Source organism: Chlorocebus sabaeus, chromosome 1, assembly GCF_047675955.1.
Source record: "Chlorocebus sabaeus isolate Y175 chromosome 1, mChlSab1.0.hap1, whole genome shotgun sequence".
NCBI classification, from domain to species: Eukaryota; Metazoa; Chordata; class Mammalia; order Primates; family Cercopithecidae; genus Chlorocebus; species Chlorocebus sabaeus.
In genome coordinates this window covers 117,132,044-117,152,160 of record NC_132904.1, presented here as the reverse complement: position 1 = coordinate 117,152,160, position 20,117 = coordinate 117,132,044, and the positions used below count along the sequence as shown (strand labels likewise).

The 20,117-nt window shown below is 49.6% G+C and overlaps 1 protein-coding gene across 4 annotated transcripts in view; it reads right to left on the bottom strand.

The window, feature by feature from the left end:
* Positions 1 to 20,117, bottom strand: part of GRIK4 (glutamate ionotropic receptor kainate type subunit 4) — a 484,015-nt gene that overhangs the window by 67,102 nt on the left and 396,796 nt on the right. For all 4 annotated transcript variants that reach the window (XM_008021223.3, XM_073021797.1, XM_073021799.1 and 1 more), the window contains one exon: positions 14,958 to 15,161. In XM_008021223.3, the coding sequence (XP_008019414.3) occupies positions 14,958 to 15,161 (204 nt within the window). The remainder of the gene's footprint in view (positions 1 to 14,957; positions 15,162 to 20,117) is intronic.

The following is a 20,117-nucleotide window of genomic DNA, read 5'->3' as shown; positions in this document are numbered from 1 at the left end:
CCAGGAAGATTCAGATACTAATTTATGGTTCTGGGATAGACCCTGGCTTCCAACTCAAGATAATATTTCTCTAAGCCCAAGGGGACTAGTGGGTGCTCCACCACTGCCATTGCCTGGATGCCAATTAAGAGGGGGCCCCAGACACCCCCACCTCCTGGGGGGGAAGATCTGCTGCTTGTGTCTCCTTTCCCTGCAGAGGGCAAGAAGAGAGGGGGTTGGAACAGCACATATAACTTTGGAAGGCTGCCGCGCCTCTCCCCAGTAGGATCAAGACTGGACACAGGTGCATCTGTGTTGATGAATGATGCTGCTGTGGTCTGCATGGCAAGAGGAATGAACCCAGGCCAGCCCGGGAGAGGGAAGACTGGGGCCTGGATGAGCATGTCCCAGGGGAGCAGGCAGATGTGCATGTTTGGGGACCGAGGCAGGTGAGGCTGAGGAGCTGAGCTCCAGGTCAGAAGAGGAGGTGAAAACAGAGCCCTACGTGGGGAGGGAAGGAGAGGAGAGAGCGAACACTCACAGAGAGTCCACAAAGTGCGGGCACGCTAGAGGAATTATATTCCATTTATTTCTCATAGTAATCTGGGGTGGGTACTATTATTTTTGTTTTGAGGGTGAAGACCCCAGGGTTCAGAAACGTTGGGTGACTCGTCCAAGTCCACACAGCTTATAGCTGGCAGAGCAGCGATTTGTACCTGGGTGTCTGGTCGGGAGGAAAGGCAGTGTGAGGACAGGGGTGGGCACATCCCTCCCATTTTACTACCACCTGTATGCGGACAACTTCCAAATGGGGCTTGGGCCCAGCTCTGCCTCTTGCCAGCCTTCCTCACTCCCCCTACCTACTGACTTCCTATACCCATGTCTAATTCCGTGTCTCTGCCATCTAAAGCTACTCTTTCCCTGTGTGCCATTAATGACTTCCCTATCCATCTGTCATCCCAAACAGACCATGAGTCAGCCTGGAGTCTTCCCTCTCCCTCCCTTCCCTGTTGTCTCCCCATTCAATAACCAGGCCCCATCCCTTTTACCTCTGAAATGCCTGTTGAATCCATCACCGCCACTTGACTCTCACTGCCCCGACCATCATTCAAGCCTTCCTTTGAATTATTCAGTAGCTTCTGCACTGGTCTGTTTGCTTCCAGTTCTTTCCCATGCCATCCATCCACTCAACTGCATTGGGCACCAGGGGCTCTCAAACTCAAGCAGCATTGGGAATCAGTAGTTCTCAAACCTGAGCTCGAATCAGCACCACCTGGAGGGCCCGTTAAGTTGCAAATAGCTGAGTCCCACCTCAGAGTTTCAGGTTAAGTAGGTCTAGATGGGGCCCCAGAATTGGGATTGCTGACAAGTCCCAGGTGCTGCTGATGCTGCTGGTTCAAGGACAGTATTTTGAGAACCACTGCTCTAAAGTTTACACCAAAGATCTAATATTACTCCTCTTCTTTAAAAACTCCAGTGACTCTCCACTCTCTTTAAAATGGAGTCTCAGCTCCTTCCCACGGTCTAAGTGATGGTGACCACCCAGCCGAGACTTGCCTCTTCAGCATCACCTCTAGCTACTGCCCTCTCCAGCCTGACGTGGACACAAAGCACTCTTCATGTTCCTTAAACTTGGCATACATTTCAGACCCCACACCGTTCCCTCTGCTGGCAACTCTCTCCTCCTTGTTGCTTGTCAGATTCCTACTTGTCTATCAAGGTCTGACTTGACTGCACTTCCCTGAGAGGCACTGCAGTGGTTAGAATGACCGTGGGCTTTGATGTCAGATGGGTCTGGCTTTGAATTCCAGATCAATCACTTGTTAGCTGTGCGACCCTGAGTTGGCCTTCTCTGTTAAGTCAAAGTCAACCTTGGCGTCTTGGTTATGAAATATGAATAATAACATTTATCACATAAGATTGTTATGTGGAGAGGAAATGATGCATGATAAATGCCTGGCAGGTAGTAGGCATTCAATAAACACTGGCGACAATTCTCATTAGCTCTGCTCCAAAGCCTTGCCTGGCTTCCTCCAGCTGAAACACTTCCTTTCTTCTCTGTGCTCCCATATCATTTTGCATAGGATTCCCTTTTGTATATATCACAAGATAAGGTCTCATACTAACTTATACACTGGGTCTCATTCCCAGTATAGTTGGGGACGTCGTATGAATTATAAAGATTGGCCCTCTGAGCAGACTTAGTGGGCACATGGCTTGGCAAGCTAAAGGCACTTTTGTAGGAAAAAAAAAAAAATCAACAAGTGGATCCCATCCCATCCCAGAGCACATGCTTGGTGAGCAGAGTGAGGGCTGGGCTGCACGCCCCATTCCTCCTTCAGCATGTCTTCACCTGCACAAACCACACCTGAAGGTTCTATGTATACAGGATGTGAGCTCTATGAAATTAAAAACTGTGTCTTGTTCAAGCTGAAGCCACAACCAATATGGAATCAATGCATCTAGGGGCAGGCACTACTGGTTGAGGATGGTAAGTACATCAGAGTGGGTCAACAGGGTTGTCGCCCCGGGTTCAGGCATAGGATTCTCACTCCTGAGGGGAAGGTGAGTGAGAGAACCAGCGCTGGCAAGCTCAGCGACTCAGGCTTGGGGAATCCTCAGAAGCTGCATTTCTCAGTCTGGGTGGGAAGGGGAGCAAGGCAGAGGGGGCTTGGTCCCTGTATGCTGAACTGGAGCTCCTGAAAGCATCCCTGCCCTCAGACCAGAGTCTGGTGTCTGGCCAAGCCTGCAGGTAACATCCTCACCTCTGCTGTGTGGCTGGGGAATCGAGACTAGCTAATTCTTAGAAGACATTAAGATCACATTGTCCGTAGTTTCCTTTCCTGCCTCTGACCCAAATCAATTTCCTACCGCCTGTCTCTTCCGCTTAACAGCAAGCCAATCTCTTAGAAGGCTTTCAGATGCCTTAATTAATACATTTTCATTTCCTCTGCAGACCCTTCACTCCCCTTAACAGCTGGCGCTCAGTGGGGAAGGCAGAAATAATTCCCAAGAAGTGAACCCTCCAACAAGTTTCCCAGGCTGCTCTGAGATGCCTACTGGGGTTTGGAGGAGTTCCCAATAGGAAGCTGCTGAGGGAGCACTGAACCTAACTGAACTCCAACCCCTTCCAGATCTCCCCGAGCAACTCCTTCCGTGGAAAATAACCAGCATGGGGATCTGAGGATGGGCAGGGAAAATTCTGAAGTCTGTTTCAAATCTATGGCTGACTCTCTCTGGGCCTGGAGACTTTAAGCAGAGTGCACCTTCACGGGTGGCGCTCCGATGTCATTCCTTAGTCCTGCCCTGCTCGGGGCTCCCAGCCACGTACTCACACATACACTTAATTATCTTACATGCCTGTGCCTGCCTTGCCTTTTACCACCTGGACTGTAAGCTTTCAGAGATAGAACCCAACCTGATCTGTTCCTTTACCCCACACCCCAGCACAGTGACTGGCATGCAGATGTTAAATCACTGTCTGCTGATTGACTCACAAATGGAAAGTCTGTCTTTCTTTTCTTTTCTTTTTCTTTTTTCTTTGGCTCACTGCAACCTCCACCACCTGCTGGGTTCAAGCCTCAGCCTCCCGAGTGGCTGGGACTACAGGCGTGCACTACCATGCCCAGCCAATTTTTGTATTTTTAGTAGAGACGGGGTTTCTCCACGTTGGCCAGTCTGATCTTGAACTCCTGACCTCAGGTGATCCACCCGCCTCGGCCTCCCAAAGTGCTGGAATTACAGGCGTGAGCCACCGTGCCTGGCTGGAAAGCCTGGCTTTCTAAGCCTTGGGTTGATGCAAACCTACTAAAGGAAGCAAGCCCTAGGGAAATGTGAGTGCCCCTTATCTGAAATGCTTGAGACCAGAAGTGTTTCGGATTTCCAACCTTTTCAGATTTTGGAATATTTTCATAAACATAATGAGGTATCTTGGGAATGAGACTCAAGTCTAAAAACGAAGTTCATTTCTGTTTCATATACACCTTAGACACATAGCCTAAAGGTAATTTCATATAATATTTTAAATAATTTTGTTCATGAAACAAAGTTTTGACTGTTTTTGACCATGACCCTTCATGAGGATAGGTGTGGAATTTTCCACTTGTGGTTTCACGTCGAAGCTCAAAAAGTTTCAGACACTGGAGCATTTCAGATTTTGGATTTTCAGACTAGGGATTCCTAGTATTACCTGTATTACCACTTCACTGTGTTTCAGGCACTGTGTTAGGTTCGTAAGGATGTCAAGATGCATAAGCCACTGTGCTTTCCTTCAAAGAGTTGCCAGTCTTACTTCCACTAGGAATCCAGTCCAGTTGTCCCGATTCAGAAGTCATTTCTGCCCCTACCTTCGTACTCATTTATGATGTACTTTGCTATGTCTAATACAGCACTTATCCTGTGTGACCTCATTAAAATAACTTCTGCTTGCATCTGTCTGCTTTTTTTAGCTGAAAGGCTCCTAGAGGAAAAGGACCTGACCTCAACTCCTAGTATTCCTGGGCATTAGCTTCTTGGGGCTCTGTTTACTTAGTCTGAAAAAGGAGGTGGTCATAATAAGTCCAGTTTCCAGATAAGGGGTAGAGGACGTAAGTGTCATCCAAATGTCCCTGTCAAACTGGCCACTCAGAGCTACCTCCTTGATTACCATTCTCCTGGGCCAACTTATTCCTTCCTCCCCATTCTTCTAGGAGGCAGATGCAGAGAACAAGACAACGCCACCCAAATCATCCTCTGTTCCAGACACCAGTTCTCACATGCCCCTTTGGTGTAGTGAGAAGAGCCCAAGATTGGGGTCTGAGTCTGGGCTCTGGCCACTTGCTGCGTGTCTGAGCTTGGGTTAATTATGGAACTCTCCGAGCCTCTGTGTCTTCATCTGTGGAACGGGGTAATAATGCCTGTCTCATGGGCCATATGAAGATCGAATGAACTCGTGAGTGTAGAGCTGCTACATGGTGTCTGGCCTTGTCAGGAGCTATAGCGTCCCTGCTTCTACTCCCTTCCCTCCTGGTGGCTCAGCTTTGAACTAGGAAGACATATGAGCAAGGGTCTAGAGCACATGAGACCCCCATTCAGATCCCCTACAAGCCAAGGGAAGTCAGAGGATGGAGCGAATCGGAAAGGCACAGCAGAGCCCTCCACTGAGCGCAGGTAGGGCATTGGCTGGGCTCATACGGTTGGCAGCTGTGGCTCCAGAGGCCCAGCGGCAGTCTTCTGGGGTGTGTGCACCTCACTCCGGAATGCAGGAGAGGAAGGCCAACAGAGGGAGAGAGGAAGACGAGATGGGAGAGCCCAGCCACAGCCTCGCAGCCGATAGGGTCATCTCCGAAGAAAAACAGGGTGGCTGCAGTCACGAAACTGCCATTATTGCCCTTTTCTCAGGTGAGTGAAAGGACTGATAGTGACAGAAAAGAACCTTTTGGGAACTCACAACAAAGCAGAGTGTTGTCGAGAGAGCACACGAACATGGCTGTGGCTAAGGCACAGTCCAGAGCGCTGGCCCTTTTGTTCTCAAGTACACCTGTCTGTGAATAATGAGCCGGAGAAGATGGATTTCCTCCCTTCCCAGGTCTCAGTGGGTTGCATGCAGGGATCGCTACGTGGCACGCATCTCTCAAGGAGCCATTGTAGAAAGGACCTTCCCAGGGTGAAACAGCCCATCCCTTCGCCCCCGAGAAGCAGGATGACCTTAACCCATGCTTGAAGGTCTGCAGGAAAGGGGAGCTCCCTGCACTCACTGCGTCCCAAACTCAAATGCTGAAATCCCCACATAGCCACCAGCCTCTCCTGGGCATCCTCACCGTCACTGCTTAATTCAGACCCCGTTCCATTCTCCTGATCACTGGACAGCTGTCTAATGAGTAAACCTGCATCTGGTCTTCCCACCTCCAATTCATTCCCCTCTCATCTGCTAGAGTAACCTTTTGGAACCAAAGGCAGTTATGCCACTCCTCTCTTTGAATAAAACAAACAAACCACCTGCTCTTAGACAGCTCCCACTAGTGCTCTGGACATAGTTTATAAAGATCCAAACACATAAATCCTATCACGACTGGCCCCTGCCTACAGCCCTGTTCTCCTCCACCCCCTCTCGTGCTTGGCTCTAGTCGTCCAGAACCAATGGCACTGCAATGTATGTTTCTCACCGTCCACTGCACCTAGAATATAATATCCTTTTCTACCAAGGCGATCCTTCTTGATCCCCAGTGCTCTGCTCACTCGTCATTTCCTTGGTGAGTTCTTCCCTGCTCCTGTACCATACCTTATTCAACTTCTATCAAAGCCACCCCTGCCACTCACTACTCATGGGACTTTGAGCAGGTTCCTTAACTGTTTTGCAACCTCACCTGCCACGTTCGGTTATTGTGAGGCTTGAGTTAATACAATCAAGTGCTCAGAACAGTGCCTGGCCCATAGGAAGCACTTCATACCTGTCAGCTGTGGTTATTACCATCATTATAACTGTTATTAATATAGCATATATCTCACCATACAGTAATTCTTGTTTACCTGCCCGTCTCTTTGAGTAGATCCTCAACTCCTTATAGGCAATTCCTCACATCCAAGCGGTGCTTGTCAGAAAGCAGGCACCTTGATGAATGAATGAATGGTTGAATTATAACGGAAGCTCATCTCTTTCAGATTTGGAAAAATGCAGAAACTAAGCCTTAATGGGGAAGGTAAAGCAAAGCCCTCGCTGAGCTTGGCTGTCAGGTGGGGAAGGAGTGGAACACTGCACTTTGGCCCCTGGATCAGTATCTTTATTTTAAAGAATGCTCAGTAGAATTCTGTGACCTACTTGCAGTTGAAATCGTCTCTGGCTTCAAGGTGAAAAGCGATCCCAGAGGACCAGTTGTATTTTTTATTTTTATTTTGTTTTAGTTCAGCAAAATGTCTCCGGACAACCTTCCCGGTGGATTGAGGCCACGAACAGCCCAGCCCACCAGGCCTCTGGGAAGCTTCCTCCACAATCCTTTCTCCTGGGCACCCAGGAGAAAAAACGGAATGAGGCGTTTCAGCTTCATTTACACTTAATTCGTCAAAATGTCATAGGTAAGAGCTATTTGATGTCCAAGGCTTATGAGCCTTGAATCTAAGCCTTCCAAAGCCCTTTTCTCTTTGAACTTAAATGTGCCATTCTGCCAACATGGAGTTGAATGCCAAAGGGATACTTTGTTCTGAACTGTGAACCTAGAGGGGGACTCTATCTCTTCCCAAATGTGCTTTACTCTCTCCCAAGCAGGGCCCTGAGGATGGAAAATGCAGCTGTAGTGCCTTCCAGGGTACTACAGGTCAGTGCTTGATCAAGAATGCCTCCCTACCAAGCGGAAGGGGCCTTGGAAGTCATCTGCCCGGCTCTCTCACTTTACAGATGGAAGTGCAATCTCTTTACGGGCCAGAGTTGAACTTGGGTATCAAGTTCTGGCCACCTTCCCCATTCTCTGTCTGGAAGGACATCTCAGGAGTGAATGCCAACTGTGGCTGCAGGGAGATGAGGCTGTAATTCCTGCAGGTAAAGGCCATGTGCTGCCATGGACTTAGTCTCAGGTGCCTAAGTTTCACCAGACCTCTGCCACTAACTGGCAGTGGGACACTGGGTGGATCATTTTGTCCTTTGAAGCCTCAGTTTGCTTAGCTCTAAAATGAGGGTAATAATACCTACTTCACAGTGCTGCTGTAAAGGATGAAAGAGCTAATGCTTGTGAAAGCAGTTTGTAGACATTCAATCACTGCCCAAATGTCAAGGGTTTAAGACAACGCCCAGACAGATACTTGCCTGACGGCGCTGGTTCCCAGGTACCAGCTGTGGGAAGAAGTACTAGCATCTCGACAAAAACTCCAAAACCCTTTTCTGAACGCTCCATCACCTCCAGCCTCCATCCCGCCTACCTTTTATTGACACTCCCAACTCCAATATTGCTCCAGCCACATGAATGTCCCTGCATTTCCCCAATCCATAAGAGAAGCATTCTCAATTCTGAGCAGTTGCTTACATAAGGGATTTCATCTTGACTTACAGTCAATCTGTCGGCTCCACAGCTCCCTCTAGCTACAACCCTTTATCTTACTTTTCCTTATAGCCACCTGACTTTAATGAGTATTTCCCAGGCCACTGTCTCCATCTCCTCCACTCACTCTTCTTGTTCACAATTCAATCACTGCCACTAGACCTCAATCCAGTCACCCCCTGAAACTGCATTTGCCTGTGACCCCCGTATTGCTCAGCCTGGGAAATGCTCTTCTGTACTTCCTTTCAAGAGGCAGAAATCCTCTTTACCCATTCTCTTCCAGCTGCCTTCACAGGCTCCTGTCTTCCTCCCTCTTGAACATGTGCTCTTTTCCCTGAAAGATTCCTCCCTACTCATATCTTCAGTCGCACCCTCCTATCCATTCACCCTAGAGTCTATGCCTTCAGTCTGCTGAAGCCCACTCTAGCCAACTCTCTGCTGAAAGTCTCTAAGTAGATGTCCAAAAGGCACCTTAAACTTGCCATTTCCAAAGCTAAATGCATCCTCTCTCTCCTTCCAGACCTGTTTTTCCACCTCAATGCTGGGCACCACCAACCATCCGTATGTCCAAGTCAGAAACTGGTGAGTCATCCTACATCCTCCCTCTCTCTCACATTCCACATCCACTGGGTCCCCTAGTCCTGATGATTTCTTTATTAAATAGTTTTTAATGGGTTACACAATACTGCATATAGTATAACCCCTTTTTTACAAAAAGAACTTGTGTAAAACATATATGCATTTAAAAATTGGAAGGCATGATACAGAAATAGCCATGGGTATTATTGGGTGGTGGAATTACAAATAATTTTTAGCTTTTTAGACCTTATCTATTTTTCAAAAAGCATGTCTACTGCCGTATAAGAGAAAAACCTTTTTTTTTTTTTTTTTTTTTTTGAGACAGCGTCTCACTCTGTTACCCAGGCTGGAGTGCAATGGCGCGCAATCTCGGCTCACTGCAACCTCCACCTCCCAGGTTCAAGTGATTCTCCTGCCTCAGCCTCCCGAGTAGCTGGGATTACAGGCACACACCACCACGCCCAGCTAATTTTTGTATTTTTAGTAGAGATGGGGTTTCACTATGATGGTCAGGCTGGTCTCAAATTCCTGACCTCAGGTGATGCACCCACCTCAGCCTCCCAAAGTGCTGGGATTACAGGCGTCAGCCACTGTGCCCAGCCTATTATCTTTAAAGAGAGTTTTGGAATCTGTACCTTCCTCTAACTCCCAAGCTACTTTTGGTTCTCACCATCTCTTGCAACAACGAAAGCCTTTTTTCCGGCTCCCCTGTCTCCAGTCTTGCCCTCCTGCCCACTTGTTTCATGCTGCAGCTTAAACGGGCCCTTCACCAATGACAGCTGCCCACAGGCCACATTCCCTTACCACCATGTTCTGTTCCAGGCAGACCCGCCTTTGTGTGGTTCCTGAAATGCAAACTACCCCTGCACCTTCAAGTCCCCACGACTTGGCTCTTGTACTCTCTCTTCACTGGCATGCTCTTCTCTCTCCATGTTTCTTCTCTGATGGCCAATGTCTCTTCATCCTTAAAGATTCAGGCCTAGCATCACCTCCCACAGGGTCCTTCCCCACGTGTCACAGGCAGAGTGCAGAGCCCTCCTCCAGTCTTCTCTCTGCACCCTGCACTTTCCCATCATAGTCTTCTCACCCTGCTCTTACCCACATGGGGCCCCTATCAAAGAGTGGCCTTCCTGAGTTTAGAGACTATCAATTCATCTCTGTACCTGAATGCCTTGAACAGTTTCACCAAAACTGTTTATACATTCATGTAAAGGTACTGGCATGATACAGACAGCCCCTGGGATTAGTCCTGGGGCATCTGCTTCTTCAAGCTACTCCAGTCTGTCTCCTTTCTGCCAAGCACACCTCCAATGAGATACAAAATGACTGCTGCTCAGGCCTTTTGTGGGCTTAGCTGTGAAGGAGCTGACCAGACAAAACAAATTCAAACCTGACAGCCTCCCAAACAACCACCCTTCTCATCTCCACTGCCCACACATAGCCCCAAGGCAAGAGGCCACCCAGCTGGCCCAGTTTGTGTGAATCCATTTGCTCCCACTCCAACCACACTTCCCCTTTTAATGGGATTACACCAAAAGACATGCTCTGATGATTTCCATGAATATGCAGAAAATATGCTTGAATTCTCCTCCACAATGAATACATGGCCACGTGTCTAAGTCCATGGTCTCTGTATGCTTTCTGCTGTTATAACAGGATATCACAGACTATGCAATTTATAAACAATACAAGTTTATTTGGCTCACAGTTCTGGAGGCTGGGAAGTTCAAGAGCATGGCATTGTCAGCTGGTAAAGGTCAGCCATGGCAGAAGTGAGCACACAAGACAGAGAGAGGCACCAGAGGCCTGACTCACTTTATAACCTGTTCTTCCAGTAACTAACCTTCCTCAATGATGACATGAATCCATTCCTAAGGGCAGAGTACTCATGACCCATTCATCTCTTATTGGGCCCCACCTTCCAACACTGTTGCACTGGGGATTAGGCTTCCAATACATGAACTTTAGAGGGACACATTCAAACCACAGAACCCACTGTTTTGGGTAAGCAGGTGATAACAAATGTGAAAAGACTAAGGCTCTACAACTTCCACTGGAGATAACCCTGGGCCTCTACATTTCAATTCATATCACTCAGACATACAAGCAGTCACTATATTCCCCAAACTCTCCAAAGAAAGAGATTCCTTGGTCAACCCCCAGCCCCTCGCTGGGGAGGTTCTCCTTTATATCAACTTTCATTGCTTCTGCTGCAGTTTCAGTTACATGAACCTTGCTTGTTGTCCAGGGGAAACTGGTGGGCAGCTCTGTCCATACACACCCTGACACCTCATCTTTGTACACATTCCCTTTCTTCCCCAAGTTCCACATGTGCTGGATAAGTGAGAGCCCCTGGAGAGCTGCCATGCCTGCAGGATGGCCAATGTCTAGGCAGGATCCCTGGACCCCCAAGAGGAAATCCTAGGCTTACCCAATGTGTTACAATGGTTTTCACTCTCAGCTGTTGACCATTGGCCTAATTTTATTCTTTGTACTAGCAAACATATACCTCTTGAACAAGAAAAGGGCATTGAGAGACAGCCTGGTGTCCCTCAGATAATCACTCCTGGGGCCAAAGCTCATACCCACGTTTGCTCAGGCACGCCCATGAGGATTTCCCCACATTGTTACCAATAACCCTCCAGGAAGATGACCCGGCACCACTGCCTTCTACTGATTCACAAAGGGAAGTTCCAGTCTTCACTGGAGAGAGGCTCAGCAGGTTCTGCCACTGCCTTGGTGGTATTCTGCCTGCTGGCCTGGCCCAGTCCATGGTGTCTCCTCTGGCTGACCTTTGTATTGCCTAACCTCACTCCTTGCACCGTGTCCTCAAGCCTCCATCCCTGAGGCTTCTTTGGGCTGCTGTGATGCAAGGACACGTTGGACTCCTTGGTAACCAGACCTGCACTGGCGCATCCAGCTGCAGGCCAGGCTGTGGGCAAGGAGAGGGTCACAGCTCTCACCCACTTGCTAGATCAGCCTACATGTTATGCTTTGCACCTCGAGTGCTGTTACCAGTGTCTTGGGAGCCAACTTCTTTGAAGGTGGCCAAAGGGTCTGGGCACACAACCTAGAAGTGTTGGGGAGGTGACTTCCTGTGGTGTGAACTTCGGTCAGTGAGAGATGGGACTCACAGACACAAGTTTCCTCCTCCTTGCAGTGGACTGTTTAGTGAGGCAATAGTTTCACAGGGCCTCTGCAGGCTGAGCAGTCAGCTGTGCTTAATACAAAGCTATGACCAGCAGCTAACACACCCCTTCTGCATACTCTCCCCGCTTGCCTACCACCTTCCCCTTTCCCTCACCTCTGTCTGTGTACTTGTACTCCCTGATTTACCATGCAAGCTTTGACCTTGGACTCTCTTTTCTAGGGAGCCTGGCCTAAGACAGCTCTCATACTTCCTGTATGCCAAATAGTCTCTCTCTCTCTCTCTCTCTCTCTCTCTCTCTCTGTGTTATTTTAAATCTTTACCAAAAAAATCCTTTGCAGATGAACACTAGAGCTGTGGGGGCAGGGTTGGAAAGGATAAAATAATGCACTTAAGCACACATGGCTAGTAAATGAATAAACGGAAATTTTAGCTTAGGTCTGTCTAACATCAAGATTTGTGTTCTCTCAGATCATGAGTACTGAGATCAGACAGACCAGGGCTTAAATGCTGGCTCTGAACTTACTAGCTGTGTGATCTTTATCAGGTTACCTAACCTCCTTGGGCTGCCATTTCCTCATCTGTATAAGGGACAGATTTAGATGCAATGGTTTCTAAGGTCTCTTTCAGCCAGCACATTCTATAGCCCCAGGGGCCTCACAGGAGCCTCTGCTTGCTGTTATAGCCACTGGAATTTTCCTGTGCAGCTTGGGAAAGGGGTCACAAAGAAGGGATCCAGGCCTGAGGGCTACCACAGTCCTAGGGGAACATCCTGGAAAACATCTTAATCCTTCAAACCTGGGGATGGTGGGGTCCCAGTGTTATCAACGACCACCCAGGACCAACCCCAGTGGCACACAAACAGCCCTCAGCCTTCTACCTTTTCATTGCCCAGGAAACTCCCACCCATCCTCCCTAAGCCAGCGCACACATCCCAAGGGAAGCCTTCCCCCTACAGCCCCCTTATGCGCCCACAGTGCATTCTACTCGCCTCTAGATGTTCTCTTATAACTCCTTCCACTCTGCCTCCCCTGCACTTATCACTTATCACAGCTTGAAATTACACAAGAATGCGGCCATTCATTGATCTCCATCTCACTCACTAGTCCAAAAGATCTGTGAAGGCTGTGTCCATGTTTATTTTGTCCCCCATTGTATCTCCAGTGTCTACAAGAGTGGAAGATGTTCAATAAATATTTATTGAATTAATGGGTTAATTAATTAGTTCATGTCAAGTAGCCAAGTCTCAATGAGACCAAAGCAGCAGTATTTTTGCTTGAAAGAAGATCTGGGGTGAATTCTAAGATTCTGATTGCTCAAGTCATTAGGTGTGTGCCTGCACATCTATGAGTCCCAGACTCCTCTTCTTGTCCTCCAGTCTGTCACAGCTCATTAGGGGGCTAATAAGGAGACGGCTGTGCACTGACACCGCCATCCCTGAAGTCACCCTACCAGTCATCAGGCAGCCCAAGGAGACCAAAGAAATCAGCTCAAGGTGAATGAGGACATCAGGAAGAAGGTAAAGAAAAGGCCTGGCATTTCGGCTTTCTATGGTCTAACTATTGAGCTGTACCTTCACAGTGGAAACCAAATAAGAAGAATGTTTCAGGAGTGGGTCTGAAAGATTAAATAGAGAAAGACACAAATCCTCTTCCACTTAAGCACATACATCATCAGGCTTGAATCTCAAAAACTGAGGCTCGAGGACTGCAGAGGGCTTTCTGCTGAAGACTTCACCCTGCCATCCCCAATCCTGTGGCAGTCGTCCAGGGCTCCCTAGGCCTTCTGCAACCTTCTGTTGACTTGTCGGCCCTCTGTTTGCAAGCCCCTCTCTGCAAGCAAGGCCTCACTTCTGAACCACCCTCTCTGGACTCCAGTCGCCCTGGGTCATTCAGAATTCCCAGAACAAGGCTTGCCATTTTACCCTGCTGGATCACTGCAGATGCCGTCCATATTGCGTCAGGCAAACTCCTGAAGGATCCTCCCTCCTCAGTTCTTAAACACCTTTTCCACAGTTCTCATCTACATAGGACTTTTCCCAATCCCATGTCAAGGACTGTTTATTTAATACCTCAACTGGTATTTTTATCATTGAAAAGTAGGATTTTAAAAATTTATCTTATATTCCAAGTTTGTTTGATATAAAGGGTTTAAAGCATATTATTAATTCAATAAAGAAAAAGATCTGGGTTCCAATCGGAGCTCTGCCTTATGCTGACAGTATAGCTCCCGACAAGTCATTCAAGCTTTCCGGGCTCAATGGCTCATTTGTAAAGTGGGACTAACAACCAGCTAAAAGGTGTGTTTAAAGAGGATTAGAGATAATGCATGTAAAACACCTTGCACATCAGCACGTGCTGGGAGGCTGCAGGAGCTCCTTCTACCATTGATATCCAGAGGGGAAAAGAGTTGGATCAAGGTCACACCAAGAACCCAGGTCTGTGCTCTCTGCATTATGTCTTCATCACCTATCCTGATCATTAAAACTCAGTTATGGAAATACAGATGGTGAATTAGCAATGACTTAATTAATTTTTACAGTTGTTAATAGTGTGTACAAAGAAAACAAGAGATTTCCCCTTGGAAGAACTTTCTGTACCCTTGCTCTAACCTAACAGATGTCTGAGATTCTCCAACGCTCACCCGCATGTTAATCAAGTCTCCACATTCACCCTGAGAATCTACAGCAGGTCCAAGCGCACCTTGGCCCTCGGTCCGTAAAAGGACATGAACGCCAGCCAAAGATAATACAAGATGAAAGAAAATAACTGTAGCTGTGACCAACTCCTCTGCCAGTCAATCCCTTTGCCCTGTTATTTAGCCATGTCTCCCTTGGCAGTATCTCTGAAGCATCCAAGCCAGCTGATGTGGGTGCATTCTCTTCTCCCAGGGCCTGTTCAAGCTCTGCCAGGGAGTGCCAATGAGCCACAGAATAATCAGAACAACCAAAAAGCATCAAAAATGGAACCCAAACTCCCTAATCTGTGTTAACCAGTCAACGCCTCCATGACTCGTCACAGGCTCTGGACTGGGAAAGCCACGGGGTGGGATCATTGCAGGCTTATCCACGACTGCGCGTCTGTGCCAGCCCAGGCAAGATTTATAGCGTGAATGGACAAATAAATGACAAATGCATGAATGACTGACTGAACAAATGGAGGGTTCATGAGCGTGCAGCACAACCCTATGTTCTTCCAATCCCTCCCAGCCCACCCTCAGGCCCAGATCACTTGTCCCCTCCTTACCCTAGCGATCAGCTCCCCGACCATTCCCGTCCAGGTGCCGTTGGCCTCGGGAACGCCGTACACGCCATCCCCAACCAGGCGGATCTTGTAGTTGAATCGGAGGATCTCTGCCAGCTCCTTGAGCATGTCCACACAGAAGCCCTCGTAGCGGTCATTGCCTTCCATCTCCTGGTGGTTCCCCTTCAGCATTAAATACGGGTTTTCCTGCAGCAAAACTGGGCAGCTGTCATTCTCATCTTAGCCCTGGTGTCTCAGCCACACGTGATGGGGAGGGCCGGGGCACAGAGGGCTGGGGGGGAGATGGGGCAGGAGGAGGAAAGTGACGTGGGTAATGGGCTACTTTGGGGTGATGACCAGTTCCTCTCCCTGATGTGCTCCTTAAAGCTGTCCTTCAGGGTGCTTCTATTGTCAGGAACACACAGTGGTTCCCACTGCACAGAGGGTCAGGCTCAAGCTGCTTCATCTTGTTTAAGGTCATCATCTGACTATACCCTCTATCTCTCTCTTTTTTTTTCTACCCCTGCTTTATTCCAGGCAGATCTAACTACATAGGTTGGGTATTATCAGAGATATAAGGATGTCTGCAATAAGCAGGCTAGGTAAGAACAGGTACATGAGCAACTGCAGTCCAAGGAGGGCATTGGGAAGAGGGCGGATATCTCCAGTGAGATGTCCAGAGAAGGCTCCAAGCTGAAGGTGGGATCCAAGCTGGGCTCTGGAGGAGGCAGAACACTGAGAGATGGAAGGCTGTGAATGAAAGGCATGGGCCAGGGGAAGGCACAGTCAAGGGCACAATCCTGAGTGGCTGCTCAGTGGACGATGGACCTTCCAGGGTAGCTGGAGCACAGGTTGTGGGCAGGGGCGAGATGGGAGGAGAAATGTAGATGGATGGATTAGGGTCAGGGTGGGCCTCAGACACCAGGATATGGTGGCTGCACATTACACAAGGTATAGAGGGGAAACATCAAGCGTTTTAAAGACGCAAGGCTGTCAACAAGGAATATTAAGTAGTAGGAGAGGAAGCATCCAGGGGTGAGGACAGACCCTCTTCTGAGATGAGACCCTGAATCCTGGGCGCAGGTTGGATTGGAGAAAGCCAGAAGGATGTAAGAGACACAGAAAGGAGCAGGCCTGATGACTGGCTGGTTGGGTGTGGGTCCTCAGAGCCTTGGAGCCTGGTGGATGACCGACAGCGGGTGGTATCATGGGGGGCTCGAATACCTGGAGGGGAGGAGGATTTGGAACAGGTTGAATCTGAGGTGCTGGCAGGCTATGCAGGCAGAAATGCCCCACTGGGTGTTTAAAATGTGGAGCGAGGGTAAGCCAGGAGCCAGAGATTGGACACGTCGCACAGAGATCAAGGCTGAAGCTGGGGAATATGTGAGACCGTCAAGGGGAAGAGTTGAGAAAGGGCAGAAGAGGAAGAAGAAGAGGCCCTGGGGAGAACCTGGTCTAAGGGAGTGGGGAAATGAAGGGCAACCACAGAAGACAACACAGAAGCAGCCAGGAAGGCTGAATATTAGGGAAACGTGGTTTTAGCGTCAAGGAGGAGGAAATTTGAAGACAGAGGATGTAGCCACTCCCACCATTCTCACAGACCAAGCAGGGCCAGGAACCAGCGTGTGGATCACTTGTCACTGCCGACCTTCTGGAGGCAGGCAAGGTGGGGGCAGCAGGACCCCATAGGATGAGTGAGCGAGTGCCGAGTGCCGCAGGAGTGAGGGTGGTCCAGCATTTTGACAGGTTAGGAGCTAAGGGAGGCAAGGCAGCAGGCACAGAGAGGGCAGATCGCCTCTCCTCCAAGCTCCTTCCCCACTGCAAACAGCAGGACTGGAGGGTCCCGGGGCCCATCCAGTTCTGTGATTCTGTGACTCCCTACGTTTGAGGGCGGCTTGAAGGGCAGCAGGGTGCGGGAAAGGTGAAGGCGATGGTGTTTTAGGATGGGACAGTCCAGGGTATATTTATAGGCAGGAAGGGAAAATCTCTGGAAAAGGGGAGAAAAGAGGAAGAAAGAGCCATGTTAGCGGGTGGAGCAAGGGCCCAGGAAGCGCAGGGTGGAGGCAGGGTGGCGGCAGGGTGAGGCTGAGGCCTGAGCCTGGAGGTGAGGTAGAGGGTGTGGGTGAGTTCACAGAGAGGAGGGAGCTTGTGCTGGCCCCAGAGTTGTGCTGAAAGTGGGGCAGATAGGCTTGAGGCTTGGTGTGTGGGAAGATTTTCAGCAGAGCCACTCAGGGGATGCGACAGGAGAGAGGAGAGCTGGGCTCAGGGATTACCAAGGTCCAGCTGCAGAGGGGAGGCCAGATGCAGACAGGCAGCTGGGAGCAGGGGTGGCAGGGACAATCAGGCTTGGGGACAGGTGTGCGTGGAGAAACCTGCACACCACGATTCTAGGAGCCAGGAGAGGAAAGTGCTGAAATCCTGACGGGTTGAGCTTACTCTGAGAGGTGCTTCCAGGCTGGGGAAGATGGAGAGGCAGACAGACCCAAGGTCACGGGGGGACTGTGCGGGAGAGCAGAGTGTGGGCATGATGGTGTGGGCGTGATGGTGTGGGCAGCCGGAAGGCAAAGGTCGTATGTCAAGGAGCAGGAGCTCTGAGTGGAAGGTGATGTGATTCTGATTCACGATGAGTCCACTGTCATGTCAATGAGATAGGGCCAGTCGGCCTGCCTTCCACACACGCCGTCCTCAGCACAAGGGCTTCTCCCTGCACTAACTCTCCACATACTCCCCCATCTTCCGCCTCATCTAGCTCATCTTTGTCCAGAGTCACACTGCCTCCTCTTGTGCCGACCCATGCCTCAGAACTACCCTGCTCTCATGCCAGGACTCACACAATCGCCCTCCAGTGTTTTCTGATTTGCGCCTGCTCTAGGTGGAATGGGAGTGGGGTCTGGGACGGACTCGTCACCTGCTTGGTTCCCCTACCTGGCTCAGCATGAAGCACTTACCAGTCATGTGAGTAAGAAGCAAACGAATGGCTTCATGGACAGGGCATGGCTGGCGGTTTCCATCTCAGGACTGGTAATGTCCCATTGTATCTTTAATTGTCCCAAGGGGTGACACAAATGCTCCTTCCCAAACACTTGCTAGTCTCAAGTTAATTTAAAACTTCTTGACATATTCAAAGGTCTTGGAGATGCATTGGAAAGCCCAAGGATGGGGATGGTTAGGGCTCACTGCCACTTTGGAGAATGCTGGGGGTTTGAGTGCTAGCAGCGGTGCTGTGAACGCAAGGTGAGAATGCGGCAAAATGCTGAAGACGAGGTCTGGTACAGAAAAGGTGTTCAGGGAATGGGAGCAGCAGCCACTTCCATGTGTTTGCTGGCATTAACCAATAAATCATCCACACATTCCCAAGTGTGCCCAGTGTGCCCTGACCAGAGCGGGGAGACAACATGGATACGTGCTGAGTTTTAGGGGATAAATCATTCAGGATTCTCATTTGCCAGGGAAAACGCACAAATGGTCGCCCAGGGACTGAATTAAGATCATCATTCCTGGTGAGATCTATCGGCTCGGATCGGCCACTGTAGCACACACGCACAAGCGAAGAACCAAGGCTAATAGTTGTTTGGGTTGTACTTACCATGTTGTTAAGTGTCACCTCACACATCAGTGTCCGGCCTGCACCCCACCCCTCGTGAGCACGTGCATGTATGTGAATAAACACACGTGCACACACACACAAATCAGGGTGACTTTCCCAGACTAGCAACAGGACCCTGCGGACTTGGCATAGCCGTGGACCTGTGCCAGAGGTCCAAGCATGGTGTAACTCCCAGCTCTGAGAGGCTGGAGGTACAGCCCAGTCACTTCCTCATCTCCCTCCCAAAGTCTTGTTGGCTTTTAAGGGACACCCCTACCCTGCAGGAAGGACTTCCTTCACTCAGATTCTAATTATTGAGCTCCTACTCTGTGTCAGCCCCTCTACTTTCAAGGAGCTCTCATCCTAGAAGGGCAGGTAGAGCTTTAAACAACAACCTCTAATAAGAGAAATGGGAGGGGCCAGGGCAAAATGCTAGAGACAAGGAGAGGACGGGAGTTAGAGCAGGGAAGGCTTCGTGGGAGATGTGACATCTGAACAGAGCACTGAAGGATGCATAGGCATTTCCAGCTGGAAACAGAAATTAGAGGGAAGGGTAACCCAGGCATAAGGAACAGCATGTGCCAAGGCAGGAAGGAGCAGGATGCAGCGAGCAGGTGTTGAGCCATCCAGTGGCATTAGACCCCACGCTGCATGGGGAGGAGAAGGTGAGGTGGGCTGGGCCTGATTACAAAGGGTTATGTCCCAAGCTAAGGGGCAGCAGGGCCTGGGCAGTGGCTGAAGGATTATAAGGAAGGAAATGCCAGGCCAATTCTGATTTTCAAATGACCATGCTGACAGGAGGGTCAGGGGACAGGCAGAGAAAGAAGGGAGCCTGCCAGCAGAGTATGGAGCGGTTCCAGAGAAAGAAGTAGAGGGGCCCCGATCCTGGATTAGAGCAGGGGCTTTGAGGATGGATAGAAGAGGACAGATCCAGAAGTTTTTTAGAGACTAAGAAGACAGCGGGAAGGAGGTCCCAGCAATCACACTGGGTGCTGCACACCCTCCCCCGAAGTGGACTCAGCCAGGCTCTTCCCTGCTCTCTGCTGGACAGCGACACCGCAACCCTCTCATCTTTCTGGCATTTTCACACTGGTTCAGATAAGCTAAGGCTGAGCTGAGATGGGTGTGGGTGAAACCCTGGGGGCTGGAACTGCGCTCTCAGTCCTTGCTTCAACAGCTCCCTCTGCCAAGATCACCCCTCCCCAGGCAACCCCTTTGCTGTGTCCTCACCACCAGGTCTCTGTTCAATGCTCCCCTTCTCGGAGAGGCCACCCTGACCACTGGGTATGAACACCGCAGACCGTCCCAGCACCCCGGGCCCTTCACAGCTCTAGCTCCTTTTCCTCAGCCTTGCAGCCTTCTAATTCACTGTTTGACAACATTGCTCTTTCCTATCTGTCACACGTTCCTTGCCGGAATGTAAGCTCCTTACAGGCAGGGATTCTTGTCTTTTTGGTTCACGGATGCACTCTGAGCACCTACAACAGTGCCCAGCATATAGCAGCACCCAATAAACAGTCATCGCGTGAATAAATGAATGAATGAATGAATGAAAATGTTCAGTGACTCCATCTCAT